At 43.4% G+C, this 17,322-nt stretch overlaps 7 protein-coding genes across 14 annotated transcripts in view; 4 read left to right on the top strand and 3 right to left on the bottom strand.

The window, feature by feature from the left end:
• Window positions 1-2,590, top strand: part of Fhos (Formin homology 2 domain containing) — a 45,992-nt gene extending 43,402 nt beyond the window's left edge. For 4 of the 8 annotated variants that reach the window (XM_018006602.2, XM_089468996.1, XM_089468998.1 and 1 more), the window contains 3 exons: window positions 6-721; window positions 783-1,009; window positions 1,942-2,590. In XM_018006602.2, the coding sequence (XP_017862091.1) occupies window positions 6-721; window positions 783-1,009; window positions 1,942-2,015 (1,017 nt within the window). In that variant the 3' untranslated portion in view covers window positions 2,016-2,590. The other 4 variants (XR_001915817.2, XR_016270093.1, XM_018006603.2 and 1 more) reach the window with 3 other exon arrangements.
• Window positions 1,941-5,151, bottom strand: LOC108613270 (uncharacterized). Its single transcript, XM_018006625.2, has 5 exons — window positions 4,578-5,151; window positions 4,343-4,495; window positions 3,383-3,646; window positions 2,793-3,320; window positions 1,941-2,733 (listed from the first exon to the last, which is right to left on the bottom strand). The coding sequence occupies exons 1-5, from the start codon at window positions 4,750-4,752 to the stop codon at window positions 2,615-2,617; spliced, it is 1,239 nt and encodes a 412-aa protein (XP_017862114.1). The 5' UTR covers window positions 4,753-5,151; the 3' UTR covers window positions 1,941-2,614.
• A 1,013-nt stretch (window positions 5,152-6,164) lies between these two features.
• Window positions 6,165-6,991, bottom strand: LOC108613277 (uncharacterized). Its single transcript, XM_018006631.2, has 2 exons — window positions 6,740-6,991; window positions 6,165-6,677 (listed from the first exon to the last, which is right to left on the bottom strand). The coding sequence occupies exons 1-2, from the start codon at window positions 6,755-6,757 to the stop codon at window positions 6,225-6,227; spliced, it is 471 nt and encodes a 156-aa protein (XP_017862120.1). The 5' UTR covers window positions 6,758-6,991; the 3' UTR covers window positions 6,165-6,224.
• Window positions 6,992-7,071: 80 nt separating this feature from the next.
• On the top strand, window positions 7,072-8,318 carry LOC108612254 (uncharacterized). Its single transcript, XM_018005130.2, has 3 exons — window positions 7,072-7,250; window positions 7,319-7,901; window positions 7,969-8,318. The coding sequence occupies exons 1-3, from the start codon at window positions 7,109-7,111 to the stop codon at window positions 8,096-8,098; spliced, it is 855 nt and encodes a 284-aa protein (XP_017860619.1). The 5' UTR covers window positions 7,072-7,108; the 3' UTR covers window positions 8,099-8,318.
• Window positions 8,319-9,586: 1,268 nt separating this feature from the next.
• LOC108613271 (uncharacterized) lies at window positions 9,587-11,000 on the top strand. Its single transcript, XM_089469001.1, has 4 exons — window positions 9,587-9,740; window positions 9,819-9,924; window positions 9,986-10,493; window positions 10,557-11,000. Exons 1-4 carry the CDS (start codon window positions 9,711-9,713, stop codon window positions 10,690-10,692), a joined length of 780 nt encoding a protein of 259 aa, XP_089325127.1. The 5' UTR covers window positions 9,587-9,710; the 3' UTR covers window positions 10,693-11,000.
• Window positions 11,001-11,988: 988 nt separating this feature from the next.
• On the top strand, window positions 11,989-13,112 carry LOC149269058 (uncharacterized). The gene is made up of 2 exons (XM_089466941.1): window positions 11,989-12,575; window positions 12,648-13,112. The coding sequence occupies exons 1-2, from the start codon at window positions 12,022-12,024 to the stop codon at window positions 12,784-12,786; spliced, it is 693 nt and encodes a 230-aa protein (XP_089323067.1). The 5' UTR covers window positions 11,989-12,021; the 3' UTR covers window positions 12,787-13,112.
• Window positions 13,113-13,191: 79 nt separating this feature from the next.
• On the bottom strand, window positions 13,192-14,848 carry LOC108612255 (uncharacterized). Its single transcript, XM_018005131.2, has one exon. The coding sequence runs from the start codon at window positions 14,608-14,610 to the stop codon at window positions 13,564-13,566; it is 1,047 nt and encodes a 348-aa protein (XP_017860620.1). The 5' UTR covers window positions 14,611-14,848; the 3' UTR covers window positions 13,192-13,563.
• Window positions 14,849-17,322: the final 2,474 nt, after the last annotated feature.

Genomic DNA, 17,322 nt, shown 5'->3' on the forward strand with positions numbered 1-17,322 from the left:
CGCAGAAAGAGATTGCCGAGCCGCTGATGGATCTCAAGCAAGGCATTGAGATACTGCGCCACAATCGCACCTTTCGCAGCATCCTCGCCACGCTGCTCTCCGTGGGCATCTTCCTGAACGGGGCGCCGGTGAAGGGCTTTCAGATCGAGTATCTGGCCAAGGTGCCGGAGGTGAAGGATACCGTGCACAAGCATTCGCTGCTGCACCATCTCTGCCACATGGTCATGGAATCGAATAGCGATACCACGGATTTGTATTCCGAAATCGGACCCATTACGCGTGCCTCCAAGGCCGACTTCGCCGACCTCGCCCACAATCTCACCCAGCTGGAGTCCGAGTGCAAGGCGTCGTGGGACCGCCTCAAGCTCATTGCCAAGCACGACTGTGCGCCGCCCCTGAAGCAGAAGCTGGTGGACTTCCTGGCCGACTGCGCCGAGCGCATCATCAGCCTGCAGACCGTGCATCGGCGCGTGATGAATCGCTACCGCAAGTTCCTGCTCTGGCTGGGCATGCCGCAGCACAGTGTGGCCGAGTCGCGGCCGAACGAATTCTGTCGCACGCTCTCCGAGTTCGCGCTGGAGTACCGGACGACGCGCGAGCGTGTGCAGCAGCAGCTGGAGAAGAAGGCCAATCATCGGGAGCGCAACAAGACGCGCGGCAAGCTGATCATTGACATGGTCAAGTTCAAGACCAAAGAGGATGTGGCTGATGCCGAACTAAAGTACGTCAAGCTGCTCAAAGCCACACAGAAACATTTTTATTGACTCTCTGCTTCTTTGCAGACAACTGCTTGGCACTCCCAGTCCCGATCAGACGGATGGCACGCTCACCTGGCGTCGGCGCCGCGCAGAGCAGCTGCGCTCGCCCATTGCCCGACAGAGCGAGGAGCAGTTCACCGACGGCGATGACGAAATACTCGAGTCCCTGGTCAAGACGGCGACCAAGGCGTCCGGCACAAGGACCACGCCACGTGAACGCAAGCGCACCCGCCATGCGGATCGCAAGTCCTGTAAGTTGCACAAGCGAATGATCGCTCTGACTGAGATCGATTTTAATCTTTTGGAATACACCACGCACAGCGCGCTATGTTTAGGCACACCCACCCACACACGCACACGCACACACACACACCTCTGCAAACTCGAGGCTACAGCAACAATTCCAAAAGATGAAATGAAATGAAAATGAATATGAAAAACTAAAAATGCTGATTTTTCCCGTACTTAAATTTGATGATTTCCCCTCGAACCCAGACTCAAAAGCTTTGGCACTTATTTTCTTTTTAGTTCTTTGCTAGCTTTACATATCGGTTTGCCCATATTCGGTTGGTTTTTTTATAATTTTATGTTTTCTTACCATTAACGCACCCAACAACAACTACAACTACAACTACTACAACAACAACAAATAATAAAACCAATCAAACAATCGCATACTGAAGTGAAGCGCAGCCGCACGCGCGAGGGATTCACAGTTGAAAGAGCACCGTCGCCCTAGAGCCGTTTGCGCAACTGTTGCGCAAACAATCCAAACAGTTTTAGGTTTTTACCTGTCTTTTTTTGGTTAGTGTTGAAATTGTGATGCACAAACTATATATGTATATATACCAAATATATGTGTATATGTGTGTGTGCATATACAATATTTTGATTTTTGTTCAAATTTTTTATTTGTTGCGTTTTGTTTTTTTTTTTGCGGAGCAACATTTGCTGGCATCTTCCACATATTTTGTTCACTAGTGTTGCCATCCAAATTCCCGAGGAGATGTTGGCAAATGACTCTGGCCAAGTTTTGTTTATGCGCCTGGCTGAAATCCCAGTTGATTTTATTTATAAGCATTTACTAAGCATGCGCCTTACTCTGATTGCATGAGAGAGAAATCTGAAGACTTCATCTTTTACCTAAACAATTTGATTAATTTTTGCTTTTGTGTTTTTGCAGTGCGCCGCACGCTGAAGAACGGCCTCACCGAGGAGGAGAAACAGCACGTGGCTGCGTTGATACAAACCTATTAGAGCTAAGTTCGAACCGGGCAAAACTGTTCACCCAACCCACACTCAATCCAACCCAGTGACGTCACAAGTCGGGCTATGCACAGACTGAAATTGGCGATCTCACGTGCAGCAAATCAAATCTGGATACAGCGCGTATCTCTTTCTCTTTCTCACTCACTAACGCACCCCACGCAACCCAAATCTCCCCGCAAAGTGAAACGGAAAACGACGCAGTCCTACAAAAAGCAAAATCCAAACAAGTTCTCTTAATTAATTTTCCTGTTATTCGATATATTTTGATTTTGTTTGTTTTTACTTCGTCTAAGTATTACAATTGAGAATGGAAATGTTTTTGATTGTGAGACAGCAACTGTATTAATAGCCAAACAAATTTTATAGATATATATATATATGAATATATATAAATAATATATATTTTAGAATTGCAAATTCAACTTTAGTTAACCCAAGATTTTAATTTGTACCGATCTGCGAGCTTACGAAATTAACTTAAACTTTAATTTTAGCCTTAGCCTTAGACTTAACTACAAGAATAAATAAAATACACACTGAATATTTATTAAAAAATAAAACAACTCGAGTCGAAGTGCAAATCTCATTCAGAAGCCATTCGTGCAGGGCTGCTGCACGTAGTCGAGGCAGAAGCCGCGATTGTCGATGTCATTGGGCGCCTCGACGCCATCCGTGTGGAAATACAGGCGAAAGGGACGCACGCTGGCTGCAAGAAGAAACAAGAATTAATGAAGCTGTTCAGCTCGAGTCCATTTGGTTACCCACATTGCACCGTCTTGGCCAACATGCCCGCCTCGGCGCTGAAGGTGCCGCCGCACACGCGATCCTCGCAGCCTGGCAGCGGGGGTATGCGATCCGCGGAGCGTATGCAGCCGATGAGCAGCCAATCGCTGGTGCAGCCACTGGTGGGCGAGCCGCCGTTCGCACCACCACCACCGCCCACCAGAGTGGGCACCGGATTGTTCGAGTTGCCGCTTATGGTGAAAGCACGCGAGCGATTGTTCTCCAGATCGGGGCACGCGTTGTACTGAATGCCGCAGAAATTGCGCTCGTTGCGTATGCAGATGCTGTAGTCCTGATTGGAGAGCTGTCGCCCGGCCACCGTGTTGTAGTTGAAGCTGCGCACACGCCCACTGATGGCTGTGAAGTACTGCAGGCAGCCCTGATCCGCCCGGCTGATGCTGCCGCAGTGGATCTGGGTGACGCGCACGCGCCACAGACGCGGAAAACTGGCGCTGGTTATCACGGACAGCACAATGGGATTGCTCTGCCCCAGGCCAGCGTCAATGTACACTGCGAGAAAAGATCGTTCGATAAGCGACTCGAGCCAGAGCTCTCTCCTCAATACCACTCACTGTGATCCCCTGTGGAGCTGCCGCATATGGTGGGCGTGGGACTGCCGCCCGATATTAGCAGCTGATCCTGATTGCACAGATGATTGGCCGGCTCCGGCGGCGCTATGGAGAACATGTCCAGGTCCAGGCGCAGCTGGCATATATCCGGATGCATCTTCTGCACGGTCACCTGACAGCTGCCGGTGCCGTCATAGACATCCGGATGATTCGGATTCACAAAGTAGGTGGAGTTCTCACGTATAATACCACCGCAGGTCTGCAGGACTGCATGGGAGAAAGGAGTTGGTGTCAGTGTTGGAAAATTGATTAGTTTCAAGTCAGTTCTAGTCCTGAGCTGCAAGCGGTATTTATAGCTGTCTTGAATCATTCACAAGCTTTTGGCTTTTTTCTAGCTTTAATAGCGCTTTAGCTTAATTGAACGATCGCATCAGAGGGAAGATATTTATTTCAGCATATGGCGCTCAATCGATCGAAACTTATATTATCCTAGTATGGTAATGCAATGAACTCTCTTAAGAGCTATAACTCACAAGCCAAAAGCCGATAGATGTCTGGGCATCCTTTAACACTTGATGCAGCAGATGCATCTGGATGTAGAGAAATGCTCTCTAAAAAACTATTATAATAATAAGGGGTGGCGAAAATATATCGAAATATAAAAATATATCGATATTTTTAAGGTTGCATATCAAACATCATACTAAAATTTTTTCAAAACTTACAATATCATCGATACGATATTTTAAAAATTTTCGACCACCCTAATAATAATCTTAGTTCACCTTCATTCTAGCTATTCACTCAACACACAACAGTAATGTTACACAGTTTTCTCATATTCTCTCCTTCATTAAGTGTTATTAAAGCTGTTATTTTAAGAGGGCTTTATTGATTGATTGATCTCGACTTGCCGACCTCTGGTAGTTATGCTTATATAGGCAGAGCGGGTATAGCACTTACATACGCAGCAGACGCCGTAGCCACCGCCGCAAGGTCCTGCTGGTATGCCGTTGCGCAGTAGGCAATCCTTGTTGGCCATGCAGTTGCCCAGCTCACCGGACGGCGCCGCGCAGCTGCTCGTGCCATACGGCATTAGTGTGAATATGGGTAAAACTGAAAGTTGTTTTTGGATTTGTTTGTTGTTTGTTTTAGATCAACTTGGTTAAAGAAAAATGCACAATTTTGGCACACCCACATTTGGATTCTCTGAGGCGCGAGGACGAGGGCGCGGGCGTCAGCCACTTGTTGCCGAAGAACAGATCGCGCCAGCTATTCGTATGCGCAGCTGTGGGCACTTTGCCTGCAGCCAGTACGAAAAGGCTGCAGGAGATGACGTATACGCAGCGTAGCGGCAGCTGCGAGTAGACCATGTTAGCTGGAGTTGCGCACGCGTTGCGCTTTGTCACTGTTGTGGCACGCAGCTGCGGCGAGGCGACAATTTATCTAACTTGCCATGGAAATAGGTTTAATGACCGCAATTGGTGAGCGAGAAATAGAAATACTTAAAAATTTAGTTGTTTATTAATTGCAATAACAAAATGTGGCAGCGGCAGAGGCAGCCGCAGCGGCAGCGGCAGTGGTAAACAGCAATTAGTTGCGCCACAATCAGCCAGCAATGCAGTCAATGGCATGGGTGGGTGGTGCACATACAAACAAATATATATAGTATGTATACAAATTATTTATTCACGTTTCGGCAGCTTTTTTGTGTGTGCGCTTCCTGTTGCGAATTTGTTTTTCCACACCTTCGATTATATGTTGGGCAAGGCCTGTGGGCGCAACAAAAAACTCGAGCATGAAAGTGCCAGAGGCAATTTGCCTGTTGCGACATAAAAGAAAACTCAGCCACATAATAGAATAATAGTAAAAGCTATGACAACACCGGGCCCAGCTCAGCATTTTGTCTAATTTGATTAAAGCCGCACTGAAATTGGGTCAATGTTAGCCTAATTTAATAAATTTATTTACTTTCAACAGTTTGGTTCGCTTCTGCAAGCCACGCGAACCACGCAAACCACGCGAACCACCCATCCGCTCAGCGCCAAGCTAGTTTATTGGCCGAAAACTGGAAAAGAAAATAAAACAGCTGACAAGTCTGATAAGAGCTTTATTTATAAGGCTCTTTAGCCATATTCAAAATTCAGGGTCGACTCATTTTTCACGCGAATTGTTTTGAATGAACTGAGAAGAGAATTACATGAGCTGGGTGTATTATATAAGGAGTTTAGACTAATTGAGTTGCGTGAAAATTTATATGATATTATTATTATCTATATATTATATGTCATTATAAATTATGGTATATTATATATGCTATATATTATCTTGATGCATGCACTTTCAAGTTTAATAGTCCAATTTGTTTTCTTAAACACAACCCTCAATAAATTTGATATTTGATATAAGTAAAGATATGTAGGAATATATTTTTAAATATATAGACAATCACAATATTATTAATCAAGATATCTTGGAACCGCTGAGAAGTATATTAAGTAAATATTATTTGTATTATTATTATTTTTTTTTTTTTTGGTAATCAGAATTCGTTTGCTGTTTCCCATATAATATACATAGTCAATATATCCACCTATTGTTAATGATCATCAGATAATGTAATCGATTAAAATCGATATACAATTTTAATCATACAATTATATATTTACGATATATATATAATTATGTATATACAATATCTAGTAAGCTATAAGTGTACCCAAATTAATCTTAAATATTCCAATTTGGTCAATATTGTATATTTTAAAGAGCAAATGCCAATTAATTTGATTTGCATATAAATTTATTGCATCGCATTTAAAAAACATTAGGAAATTGACAAAAACTAATTAACGGGCTCTAACCTATCACACTCGTATCTGCCATACGGAAGCTTGCAGGGCTTCACGCAGAAGTCGCCGGAATCGATGGAGCAGACGGTGCCCTCTGGACAGTAATTGACCTGGGGGCTCATCTCATAGCCGGAGCACAACTGGAAGGTGGTGCGACTGGTGCAGACGAACATCTGGTTGTAATCGCACTTTCTGCAGTTCACTTTGTACGTGTCACAAACTGGCTCAATTCCATCGTTAGGGAGCGATTGCCAGCAGAAATCCATCATATCGGTGCAGATCTTGCCGGAGCCGCAGTAGAGGAGGCCGCCGCCCTCAATGGGCGCATTGTTGACGCACACCCTGTAGTGGGTGCGGTTATAGCAGGCCACCTTGCTTTCCATGCAACCGCCACAGTAAGCAGCATCACCCACAGCCAGAAGGAAGCTGAGCGCCACGAGGAGGATCTTCGGAAGAGATGGCAAGCAGTTGAGGAATGAAATTAGCTTTCCTATTGATGCCAACTTACCAAATAGCTCTGTTGCATTGTGAATATCTAGGCAGAGCGTTCAGCTGACTAATGAGAGCTTTCAACATACGCCACACATTTATATCGGACGATCGCTCAGATAATGCTGTAGGCAAAAACAAGAGGCTGGCAGAGATAATTTTCTGGTTTTATGTTGGGCTTAGTATGTTTACAGGAGATTGCAGCCGCACGGTAGCTAGCATATTTATGGATGCTCTAGCATTGAGAGATAAGCCAAAAGGCAGCTGCCTTCGCCCGTACCGCTGGCCCTGCCGCTGTCATAAAGATAGCGCTCCAGGCTGATCTGCAGCATTTCAGCATTTAAAAGGCATGACAGCGGCATTCGGGCAGCTCATTTAGAAACCGAAGATGTCCCAGCTTCTACGCGTTGGGCTTTTGGCTCTGCTGGCCGCCTTGTTGGCACCGCCTGCACTCGTGGATGCCACCTGCGGCTTTTGCTATGGCTCGCACACCTGCATCAACACCACCACCTTCCAGGTGTGCTACGAAAGTAAGTTGACACTGGCCATTGGCAACAGTTGCTGCCGATCTCTAACCAGAATGCGGCGCCGCCCACAGAAAAGCCCGTTCCATCGTTGACCTTCACCTGCCCGGAGGAAACGCCAATTTGCACGCAATACGGCAGCATTTGTCAGAGGGACTTCGAGCCGGCCTGCCCCTACACCGTGAAATGTGGAAAATGCGACGCTGGGCAGATTTTCGCCTGCACCTCCCTCACCACCTTCGGCGCATGCCATGCCGGCAAGCTGTTGCCCGAGCGAAGCATCTGCCCCAAAGATTATTACTGCAGCGTGAAAGGTGCGGCGCTTGGAAATCCCTGCAATTTGGTATGCGAGCCGGACGTGGAAGACTCCTGTGATCGCGTTGAGGATGATATAGTGACGCCAACACCTACTCCAAGCACTTCAAGTCCAGACCCTACCCCAGACCCTACCTCAGGCTCTACCGCAGACTCTACCGCAGACTCTACCGCAGACTCTACCCCAGACCCTACCGCAGGCTCTACATCTAACGTCACCTCGCCAACCACCATCGCCACCACCACAACTACAGCTGAGCCGACCTTTGATCCGACTGCCTATTGCCAGGGCATTCAAAGAATTGGCAATTTTGCCATACCAAACGACACCGTTTGCACCAGGTAATGCGCAGATTTCGATCTATCTACAAAGATATGCATCTATGTCATAATTGAAATTCACTTGCAGCTTCATCTACTGCTTCTACCGGGGCAATGTGTGGAACGGCTCCATACGCAACTGCAATGCAAATAATCCGTACTTCAATGCCGTCTCCGGCTGTGGTGCAACACGACCGAGCGGCGTGGGTTGTCTGTAATGAAATTGCCATAGTAAATTTATATGTTTGAGTATCGATATATAACAATATTTACATAACACTAAATGTATAATAAAGAGTGGTTAATACCCATTAGCTATAGGCAAATAATAAATAGAGCTTGCTAAAAATTCAAGGAAAAAACAAGTAAGAAAGCTCTAGTCGAGACTGCTCGACTACGAGATCCCCTGAACCCTTGGAGTGCTAGCTATTTCAAGAATTTTTCGCGTCTTTCAGCTTACACAAGAAACACACACACATACACAAACACATACACATACAAGCACCCACGCATAAACACGCATGGGCTGCAGTGTGCGCTTACTATGAGAACTTAATTGTTTAATAACTTTTTTTGTGAACGTACGATCTTCATGAAACTTTCAGATTATGATTATAACATGAATATGCATGTAATTGCCAAAGCACAAGTCTCTAGTATTTGAAATACGCGTTTTACAAAAGTGAGGGTGAGGGGGTGAATTTAGAGGTGGGGGGTAAATTTTAACAAAAACCGAAATTGTATAGATTGCATATAAGCATACATTCAAAATTTGGAGACTCTAGCAATAAAGGTGTAGAAGATATAATTTTATAACTAGTTTTCGATAAGGTATTTCATCGATAAAAAAAAGATCGGGATGAGTTATCGAATTTTAATGATAAACTCGATATCCGCGCTGTAATTACGAACATTTTACAAAAAATTTGAAGTCTCTAGCTCTTATATCTTCGGAAATCGACGCGTTCAAACATACGGACAGACGGACAGACGGACAGACGGACAGACAGACAGACGGACAGGGCCAAATCAACTCAGCTCGTCACCCTGATCAAGAATATATATAATTTGTGGGGTCTGCCACGCCTCCTTCTGCCTGTTACATACATTTCAACAAAACCATTATACCCTGATTTCCCATTTTCAATGGGTTCAGGGTATAATTAAAAACAAATATATTATAAACTAACTAAAGAGATAATGCAGATCTAAAAATGTCTATCAAAATAAAATTGTAGATAAAACCGTGATCAATATCAATTCCAGGGCAGCTGCTAGTCGACTACTCTAGCACATTTGCTATCAGTTGTCGACATCCTAGGGTGTATGATAGTCATTGTTTTTTTTTAACTTATAGCTAAGCCTTTAATGATATAGCTCTTACATTACTTAATCGTATTCTTGGAATTTACTTTGAAATTTCCTAGTTTTCCTCTAACTTCCGCAGCTCTGTTTACCTCAAGCGAAACTCTTCTAAGCTGACTCTGAAGATTTGGTCAATGGCCTGGCTGCAGCTCAGGTGTATCATTATGATGATGAGTGCTATTCAGCTCATTATCGCAGTGTTAGGTTTTTTCGTCTTCTTCTTCTTCTTTCGGCTCTTATGCTGGGATCATAAAACAGCGACAGGCAATCAAGTGGAAAGCCAAAGCAAATAAAACAATTAGCATGTCCAAAATGATATCTATATATACGCATATGAAGAGTAGTAGATAAACACTGAAAATTTCACTAAGACAACGTTTATAATGCAGCGAACAAGAGAATAATGTTCTTTAGTAGAGGCAAAACCTTGACAGTGAACACAACGCCGGAGTACAAGGTGAAACCATGGCCAAGGATCTACAAATTGTCTTGGCGGTAAGGCAGAAAATACATAAATATATACCAAGTATATTTCATTTAGATATATATATATATTTTTTTTTTCTATTCAAGCTCTGCTTTGTCTGTCTGGTGGGTCATGTGGTAACGGATTGCAATGTTTGCCAGACGAATCAGGCTGCCTGCATTAACTCCACCTCATTCTACCTGTGCTTCGGAGGTATTTATAAGACTCTCGAATGTTGATTACGGCTTTGATCGCGACATGTCTTACCATCTAGATGGCATGCCGCATACGGATCGCATCTACAACTGTCTGGAGGGCACCGTTTGCACCGCCCGCACTGCAATCTGTGTGCAGAAGAACGCACAGTGGCCGCCCAGCTGCGGTGATACCAGCAAATGTGGACAGTGTAGTGCGCATCGCAATCACAAGTTTGCCTGCCAGAGCCGAGGGACGTTTCAGATGTGCTATGGAGCGACGCGGCCGACGGGAGCGCTGGGCTTCTGCCCGCCGGGCTACGCCTGCGATGCCAGCAGCGATGTGGTCTGTACGCCCGAGCGGGTGGGTCAGACTTTCACCTGTGACCTGCACGATGATCTGGTGAGCACCAGCACAACCACGCCGACGACAACTGTCACCACAGCTAGCCCCACGCCGAGTCCCACGCCTACCTCAACGCCTAGCCCCTCTCCGACACCCAACTCCATGACGGCGCAGCAGCTCTGCCAGCTGAAGGCATATACAGGACTCTACGAGACCCAGCCACGTGACATCTACTGTAGACGGTGCGTAATCTTAGACAGCCAAGTGCCAAATGTTTTCCCGCTAATCTTACCTTATCTTTGCAGCTACATCAGCTGCTACTTCAACAAGGCAGGCCAAATAAGAGGCGTGGAATATGAGTGCTCTGCGAATGCCTATTTCGATGCGCCTACACAGCGCTGCGTTTACGTAGCGCCAGTTAATTGTACAGCTAGAGTTTAAGATTCTATGAATGCATAAATTATAATTATAAAAGCACTAAAAAACATAATTAAACTACTAATGATTATAACAATAACAACATTAATAATAATTAATAATGATAGTGATATATATAAAATATTGTATGATTATAATGACGATTACAGTGATAATTATAATATTAGAAGAATCAGCACCTGATCAAAAAACGCGGATCACGTAATAGTGGATGTTCGGCCTATATTTTGTCTCCTCATCTCTATTTCCTCTAATAGTTGCCTTTAAATATTTCTTCTGAGTATTTCCTCCAAAAATTATACTTAGCTAAACGATCATTAAATTTACACCCAATTCTCTTCTCTTCACTTCACTTTACTGTACTGCACGACTGACTCCCACCAGGCCTGGGCAACTGAAGAAATGCTGTAGCTGCGGCCCTTTATATATAGGGAGGCATTCACTCACACACTTAGTCGCGCTCAAATGTTGAGCCCGACGGCAGGTAGAGGTCGTGCCGGTCGAACTCGAAGTGACCAATGGGAACACTCTCTACAGCATTGTGGCTTCGCTTTACCCGAATGAAAACTGCTGCACTGCATACATATAAACAACTTAAGTGATCTTCTGTAGTTATTCTTCGTCTCTTGATTTTTATATGTGGACAGACTGAGAAACTGACTGTGTGGTAGAATGTAGACAGGCAGATATCTCTCTCTCTCCCTTTCTCTCTCTCTATCACTCTTACACTCTCGTTTTCTCTCTCTCTATCACTTTCTCACTATCTCTCTCTCTCTCTCAGTCTCTCAGTCACTCTCTCTGTCTCTCTCTTTCACTCTTTCTGGCTCTCTCTCCCTCTCTCTCTCTCTCTCACTCTCTCTCTCTCTCTCTCTCTCACTCTCTCTCTCACCCTCTCTCTCACTCTCTCGCTCTCTACAGACAAATATACCATCAGATATAGAGACAAAAAAACAGGCATAGTTAAGTCGGTTTACACTGCTCAAGAATACATATGTTATTGCTAATTTATGTACATTAATATTTATAATTATTAGATGGCATAGACAGCATTTACTTCTGTATATAGTTCAATAGTTCTCTTAAGTACTAAGACTTCTAATAGTCTGCCTCAATTCATTCACACCCTTGCTCTTTTTCAATGAGTTTAATACCAATAGCCTAGATCTAGCCTGAAATTGGCTAAACTGGCAGCACTGCTTATCAGCAGGCCATAAAGATCAACTAGACTTTACACTGATATTTATTCCCCCAATCAGATTACGCCAGAATGCAATCGCCTTCTGACTTTTAAGAGCTGCTGCATTTTAGCTTACATTGCAGTTGCAATTCGAGATGCGGCGTCTGCTCTTCGTCGTCTTCCTTGGGATTTCGCTGTGCAGCCGAGACGCTTGGGCTGCTTGCTACGTCTGCGACTCGGTCAGCAATGTGGCTTGCATCTCGGAAAGCCAGTTTCAGTTCTGTGCAAACAATCAGCCAATTGGACCCATCAACTCCTGCCCGGCGGGCAGCTACTGCACCAGCCAGTCGACGATTTGCAACCAGAGCCCAGCACTTAGAGCCTGTGGCAGCTGTGGCGAGTGCAATGAACAAGGCGTCTTTGCCTGCACTGGGCCACGCACCTTTGCCCTGTGCCTGGGCGGTCGTCGGCCCTCGAACCTGACGTCCAGCTGCACTGGCGATCTGGTGTGCAACATCTATCTGCCGCAGATATGCGGCAATGTAGCAGTGACAAGTGCCACATGCGCTGAGCAGGCGACAACCACAGAGCCAATCAGCACAGTTAGCACCACAACAGAGAGCACCGCCCTGTCCCCAGACGCCTTTTGCCGTGCTTCCTTCAAGGGTATTCCCATCCATGCCATTCCCAATGACACCGTGTGCACCAGGTGAGCTTACTTTCCATAAATATATATGCTTACCTGTGTATATATATGTTCTTTCTCTTTGCTTTACTTTAGCTACATCTACTGTCGTTTCTATATAAATACATGGGTGGGTCGCATTATTGATTGTCCAGCAGCGAATCCCTACTTCAATGGCTGGACCCGGTGCTGCGGCACTGTAAAAGCCACTCGTCCCGGCTGCCTGCAAGGATAAATGTACAGCATTAACAAGTTGAACTTAAATAATAGCTAAGAGGGTAACAAAAAAGCAAAAAACAAAAAAAAAATTTTTTTTATGCATACTCACTAGTTCTACGAATTTCACTTCTATTAAGATAAGATGTTTTCAGCTTGTGATAGCCATTAAGTTTACAGCTTATGAAGGTATGCATTATACATTATATCTTACTATAGATCTCTTGTTTACGTTTAACTCGTATTTATTTAAATACACACAATATATATTTATATAGAACCTAAGGTACTAAACGTGCATTGTACAGATTCAGCGCTTAAAATAAATATACAAACAAAAAAAAAAAAAAAAAAAAAAAAAAACACAATATATATACCAATATATATTTATATATTTTATTTATAATTATGCTGATGTGTTTAAATACCGACCTTTATAGGGTGCTGTCGCGAAGAATTAAGTATACGCACTGATGGTTGCATTATAGACAAATGGAATCGAAGAACATTTTCACTGCATACTTTCAGGCGGCAAATTAAAATTGACTGCCTGACTAAGATCATTCACATTCACATTTAATGAAAGAGATAATGATGATAATAATAATAACTTTATACAGCTCAAGGACAATGATAATGATAAAAATGATTATATCTCTTATTAATTTTATTTTCTTTCATTCTGAGATTTTTTTTTTTTTTTTTTTTTTTTCTGAGATAAAAAAAAAATACTAACTTAAAAATAAACAATGGAAACTGGGGCCTTCACCTCTAAAAGCATTTCATATGCTAACTCTTACTCCAGGTCTACACCGTTTAGACTTAGGCTAGCTATGCCACTCGTACAGGTGGCGGGCAGCGCTGTTACGCACTTCTTGGTGGCACTGCTGTAGTAGGTGTTGCCCGGACAGGTGTACAGCTGGCCCAGCCAGTTGTTGCCCAGCCGGAAGCAGCTGACGTACTGGCGACAAGTGCTGCTGGCAATGGTGCCAACGGGAAAAGTGTCCTGGACCTGCATCTTGGCACAATAGGCGTCCGGATTGCTAGTGGTTGGAGCCACGGTGGTGGTTGTGGTGGTGAAGGTGGGTGTATAGCAGTTCGCAGGCATTGCGGTAACGCACGTTCGCATCGTTGGGCTGAAGTACGTACGGCTTGGGCATTTGTATCTTTGTCCTCGCCAAACGCCACCTGACAGGTAGCAATAGATGTACTGCCTACAAGTTGTCTCCGCGTAATCGCCTGCTGGATAGTAGCCCTGGGCTCGGATAGTCGAGCAGTAGGTGTTGGGATTTTCCGGCGAGGGCGTAGCAGGTGCGGTTGTTGTTGTCGCTGCTGTTGTCGCCGGTGTTGTCGTTGTCGTTGTCGTTGTTGTGGTGGTTGTTGTTGTTGTGGGATCATCTGCATATGAGCAGGTGGGCATCACCTGCGTCTCCAGTCCACAGATCTGCGTGGCATTCATGTTGCACACATAGCCGGCCGCACAGCTGCCACTTGAATTCTGGGGCGTGGTCGTGCCCAGACAGAGGGCAAAGGTGCTAGTCGAGGTGCAGGCAAAGGTCAGGTTAGCATCGCACTTGTTGCAGTCCTGGCAGTCGGCTATGGTGGTGCTGTTATTCGGCAGGCAGAGCACACCACTCGCACCACTCACGCACGAGTAGCCGGCGGGACAGCTGGTGGGTAGGCGAGAGGGCAAACCATTTGCATCACAAGCTTGAAATTGGCTAGACGAATAGCAGGCCATGTTGTTGACCGGATTGCACACATTACAGGTTGCCTTGGCTATGGCGACCAGACAGAGCAGCTGCAGCAGGCAGCCAAATAGTTTCACCTCAGTTGTAGACATTTTCACATTGCTTCATTCTTGGACTCCAGCTGCTTAAATACGAAATTCGGCAGCAATTTTCGGCTTAACCTTGCCGAAACTTCAATTTAGATAAGCCAGGGGCAGCATCAACGTTTGCTTGTCTTATCACCTGCCCATAAAAAAGGTACTCCAACTAGATCTCATGCTCACTTTCTTAGTGCCATTCATCCGAGCTGTCTACAAGGAGAAATGCTTAGTTCCAAGAATTTGACTTATGTTCAAATTAGATACAATTTTGAACTTATGATATATAAAAATATGGACATAAATGTGTATACACTATATGCATGTATGTACATATGTAAAATAATACATGTATGTGACTCTTAAGGCATTTAAATATAACCTCTCCTTCAATTTATTCTAGGGTTATTATTATGCTTAATTCAGATTATTCACATTTATTATATTGTTTATAATTTAACAACATTTTTGTCAATATAGATTATTTAATATAACCATTAGCGAAAATGAATCTTAAGTAAATATTTTGTTGCATACATTCAGGCGACGCAGTTTATTTCCACATTTATTTTATATATATACATTTTATTTATATTTTGAACTTTTATTAAGCCATACACCAGTATATAGTATTTGTAAAAGTTTTGATTAAGTATTTATTTTTTTTGTACATACATACATACATATGTATTTTTTTCATTTAAATTCATTGAAGCCTATTTTAGGCACTGCAGGACATTTAGACCAATTCCAGACAAATTTTAACCTCATTTTATCCTATTTCTATCCAATCATATCCCTCTGCTGTTCAGAGAATGCAGTACTTCTGCCTTCGGCTGTTTTTATGTACCGGTTTCTCAGCATATTAGATCCTTTTTTTTTTATCTAGCACAGAGCTCCTCAGTAACCAGTCGCCTGCAGCTCATATTTAATCTGCTAAATTGCTAGTATTTTATTAAGCTAAACTAATTCAATGCTCACCCCAGCCAAAGTTTAATATCTAATTAAAACATATGTACAACACTCCATATGAAATCAGTTGCACTGCCTGAGAGATTGCGTTTGCCTTGACTGTGAACGAGTGGGGCCATGGCCAATAATAAAATGCCACGCTCTCAGCCAACCACACTTCATTCATATAACGGCACCGTGCGTAAGCGTGCGTAACTCGTTTCGGTCATGTTGCAAAATGTCAACGGGGCTTGGCAACTGACGAGACTTGACCAAGCAACTGCTTAACCAGGTTGACAAATGAAATGAGAAACTTCGCATACTCTAACATGCGCAACACAACAGTGAGCAGCCACGTTGCTCCGACTGTTAAGTAACAGTTCTGTGTAAGCGCTGTTATCCGTTATCCGTTTGAGTGAATTTGAGTGATTATCCTAAGTTATAACTAAATTACTTTCAACTTCTTCTATTTCAACTATTTCATGTTTAATCTGGAAACCAACATACCCGCTTTTTGCCACAGACTGACCATTGAGTAGTAAAGCATATGATAGCTATAGAAATACCAAGACATAAGTCAATTCTATTGGCCAGCTGCTGGCCCAGAAACGAGTTCGTTTCGTGTTTTTCTTTTATGGATGAGTTTTTGACTGCAAAATGCCAACTTGATGCCACAGCGGTTGAACTGAACTTGACACGATTTGCGACGCTGCTTGCCACAGCGGGTTACGGATTGTTGCTGCAATTGTTGTAGTTAGTTTGAACTAATTGAGGGCAGTGCAAGTGCCAAAGTGACAGAGCTTAAGTCATTACATTATGTCATTGGTCATTAGCTATGGCCCATTAATCATGCAATCCGTTCATGCCCAAGTTTCTCACAGTGCTGCGATTTTTTTTTTTTTTTTTTTTTTTTTTTGCATGCAAACATCATAAAATTTGAAAGTGTAGCTCGAAATTATAGCGTAGAACTGCAGCTCAGCACGGCATCAATTTGGGGCCAACGCCTCGAGAACGTGAACAAAACTAAAAGAGCATTTTTTTGAGGTGTGTGGCTTTGTCTAGTGTCTATTGTTTGATTTTAGAATTTTATTAATAATAAAAAATAAATGAAGCAAAAACAGTTTGAATTGGAACTCAGCTTCCTCATGCTACTATTTTAAAACTCATTAATTTTGAACAGTCTATGTATGTGTATATAATTATATATATACTAGATGGAAACATATGTGCATATTTATTATATTTAATTTTATTTTTAATTATTTATTTTTATTTTTTTTACGACAAATTAATTTTACTACAAAATGACGATGGGAACGATGTGAATATGTAATATTTAATTTTATTTTTAATTATTTACATTTTTTTTTTTTTTTTTTTTTGGAATTTGAAATTTGTTGTCCAAGTCTTTTGTTTTGTCCGCCAACCAGTTCATGGCAAGCATATAATGCAATTGCTACGTCACAGCGACTCTAGCGACAGCAACTGTTGCTGGCATGCATTGTTGTTCATTTACCCACTAACCCACAATTGCATTGGATAGGCGCTTTTGCTCTCAACTGGCTTTGCCTAGTTTTCCCATTTTCATTCACTGAATCTCTGAGGCTGCAGCCACACCCAAAACTGATCGAGTTTACCAGAAGGCAAATGCAAGAAAGCGAATTCAAATTGACTCACGATTGTTTGTTTTTTGCTTTTTTCCCCTATTTAAAGCTCCTTGCAGGGGGCGATGTGTTACGTGATGCAGTTAGATTGAATTCATGATACTTGCGGGGA

This window comes from Drosophila arizonae, chromosome 4, assembly GCF_054131065.1.
Source record: "Drosophila arizonae isolate 15081-1271.41 chromosome 4, UAZ_ARI_1.0, whole genome shotgun sequence".
Taxonomy (NCBI): domain Eukaryota; kingdom Metazoa; phylum Arthropoda; class Insecta; order Diptera; family Drosophilidae; genus Drosophila; species Drosophila arizonae.

Coding starts and splice junctions, on each gene's coding strand:
- LOC108613270 (XM_018006625.2), bottom strand. CDS start 4,752: ATGGTCTACTCGCAGCTGCCGCTACGCTGCGTATACGTCATCTCCTGC. Junction 4,496..4,577: donor GCGCCTCAGAGAATCCAAAT/GTGGGTGTGCCA, acceptor AACAACTTTCAG/TTTTACCCATATTCACACTA. Junction 3,321..3,382: donor CAGCTCCACAGGGGATCACA/GTGAGTGGTATT, acceptor CTTTTCTCGCAG/TGTACATTGACGCTGGCCTG.
- LOC108612254 (XM_018005130.2), top strand. CDS start 7,109: ATGTCCCAGCTTCTACGCGTTGGGCTTTTGGCTCTGCTGGCCGCCTTG. Junction 7,251..7,318: donor CTTCCAGGTGTGCTACGAAA/GTAAGTTGACAC, acceptor CGCCGCCCACAG/AAAAGCCCGTTCCATCGTTG. Junction 7,902..7,968: donor AACGACACCGTTTGCACCAG/GTAATGCGCAGA, acceptor ATTCACTTGCAG/CTTCATCTACTGCTTCTACC.
- LOC108613271 (XM_089469001.1), top strand. CDS start 9,711: ATGGCCAAGGATCTACAAATTGTCTTGGCG. Junction 9,741..9,818: donor ATCTACAAATTGTCTTGGCG/GTAAGGCAGAAA, acceptor TTTCTATTCAAG/CTCTGCTTTGTCTGTCTGGT. Junction 9,925..9,985: donor ATTCTACCTGTGCTTCGGAG/GTATTTATAAGA, acceptor CTTACCATCTAG/ATGGCATGCCGCATACGGAT.
- LOC149269058 (XM_089466941.1), top strand. CDS start 12,022: ATGCGGCGTCTGCTCTTCGTCGTCTTCCTTGGGATTTCGCTGTGCAGC. Junction 12,576..12,647: donor AATGACACCGTGTGCACCAG/GTGAGCTTACTT, acceptor GCTTTACTTTAG/CTACATCTACTGTCGTTTCT.
- LOC108612255 (XM_018005131.2), bottom strand. CDS start 14,610: ATGTCTACAACTGAGGTGAAACTATTTGGCTGCCTGCTGCAGCTGCTC.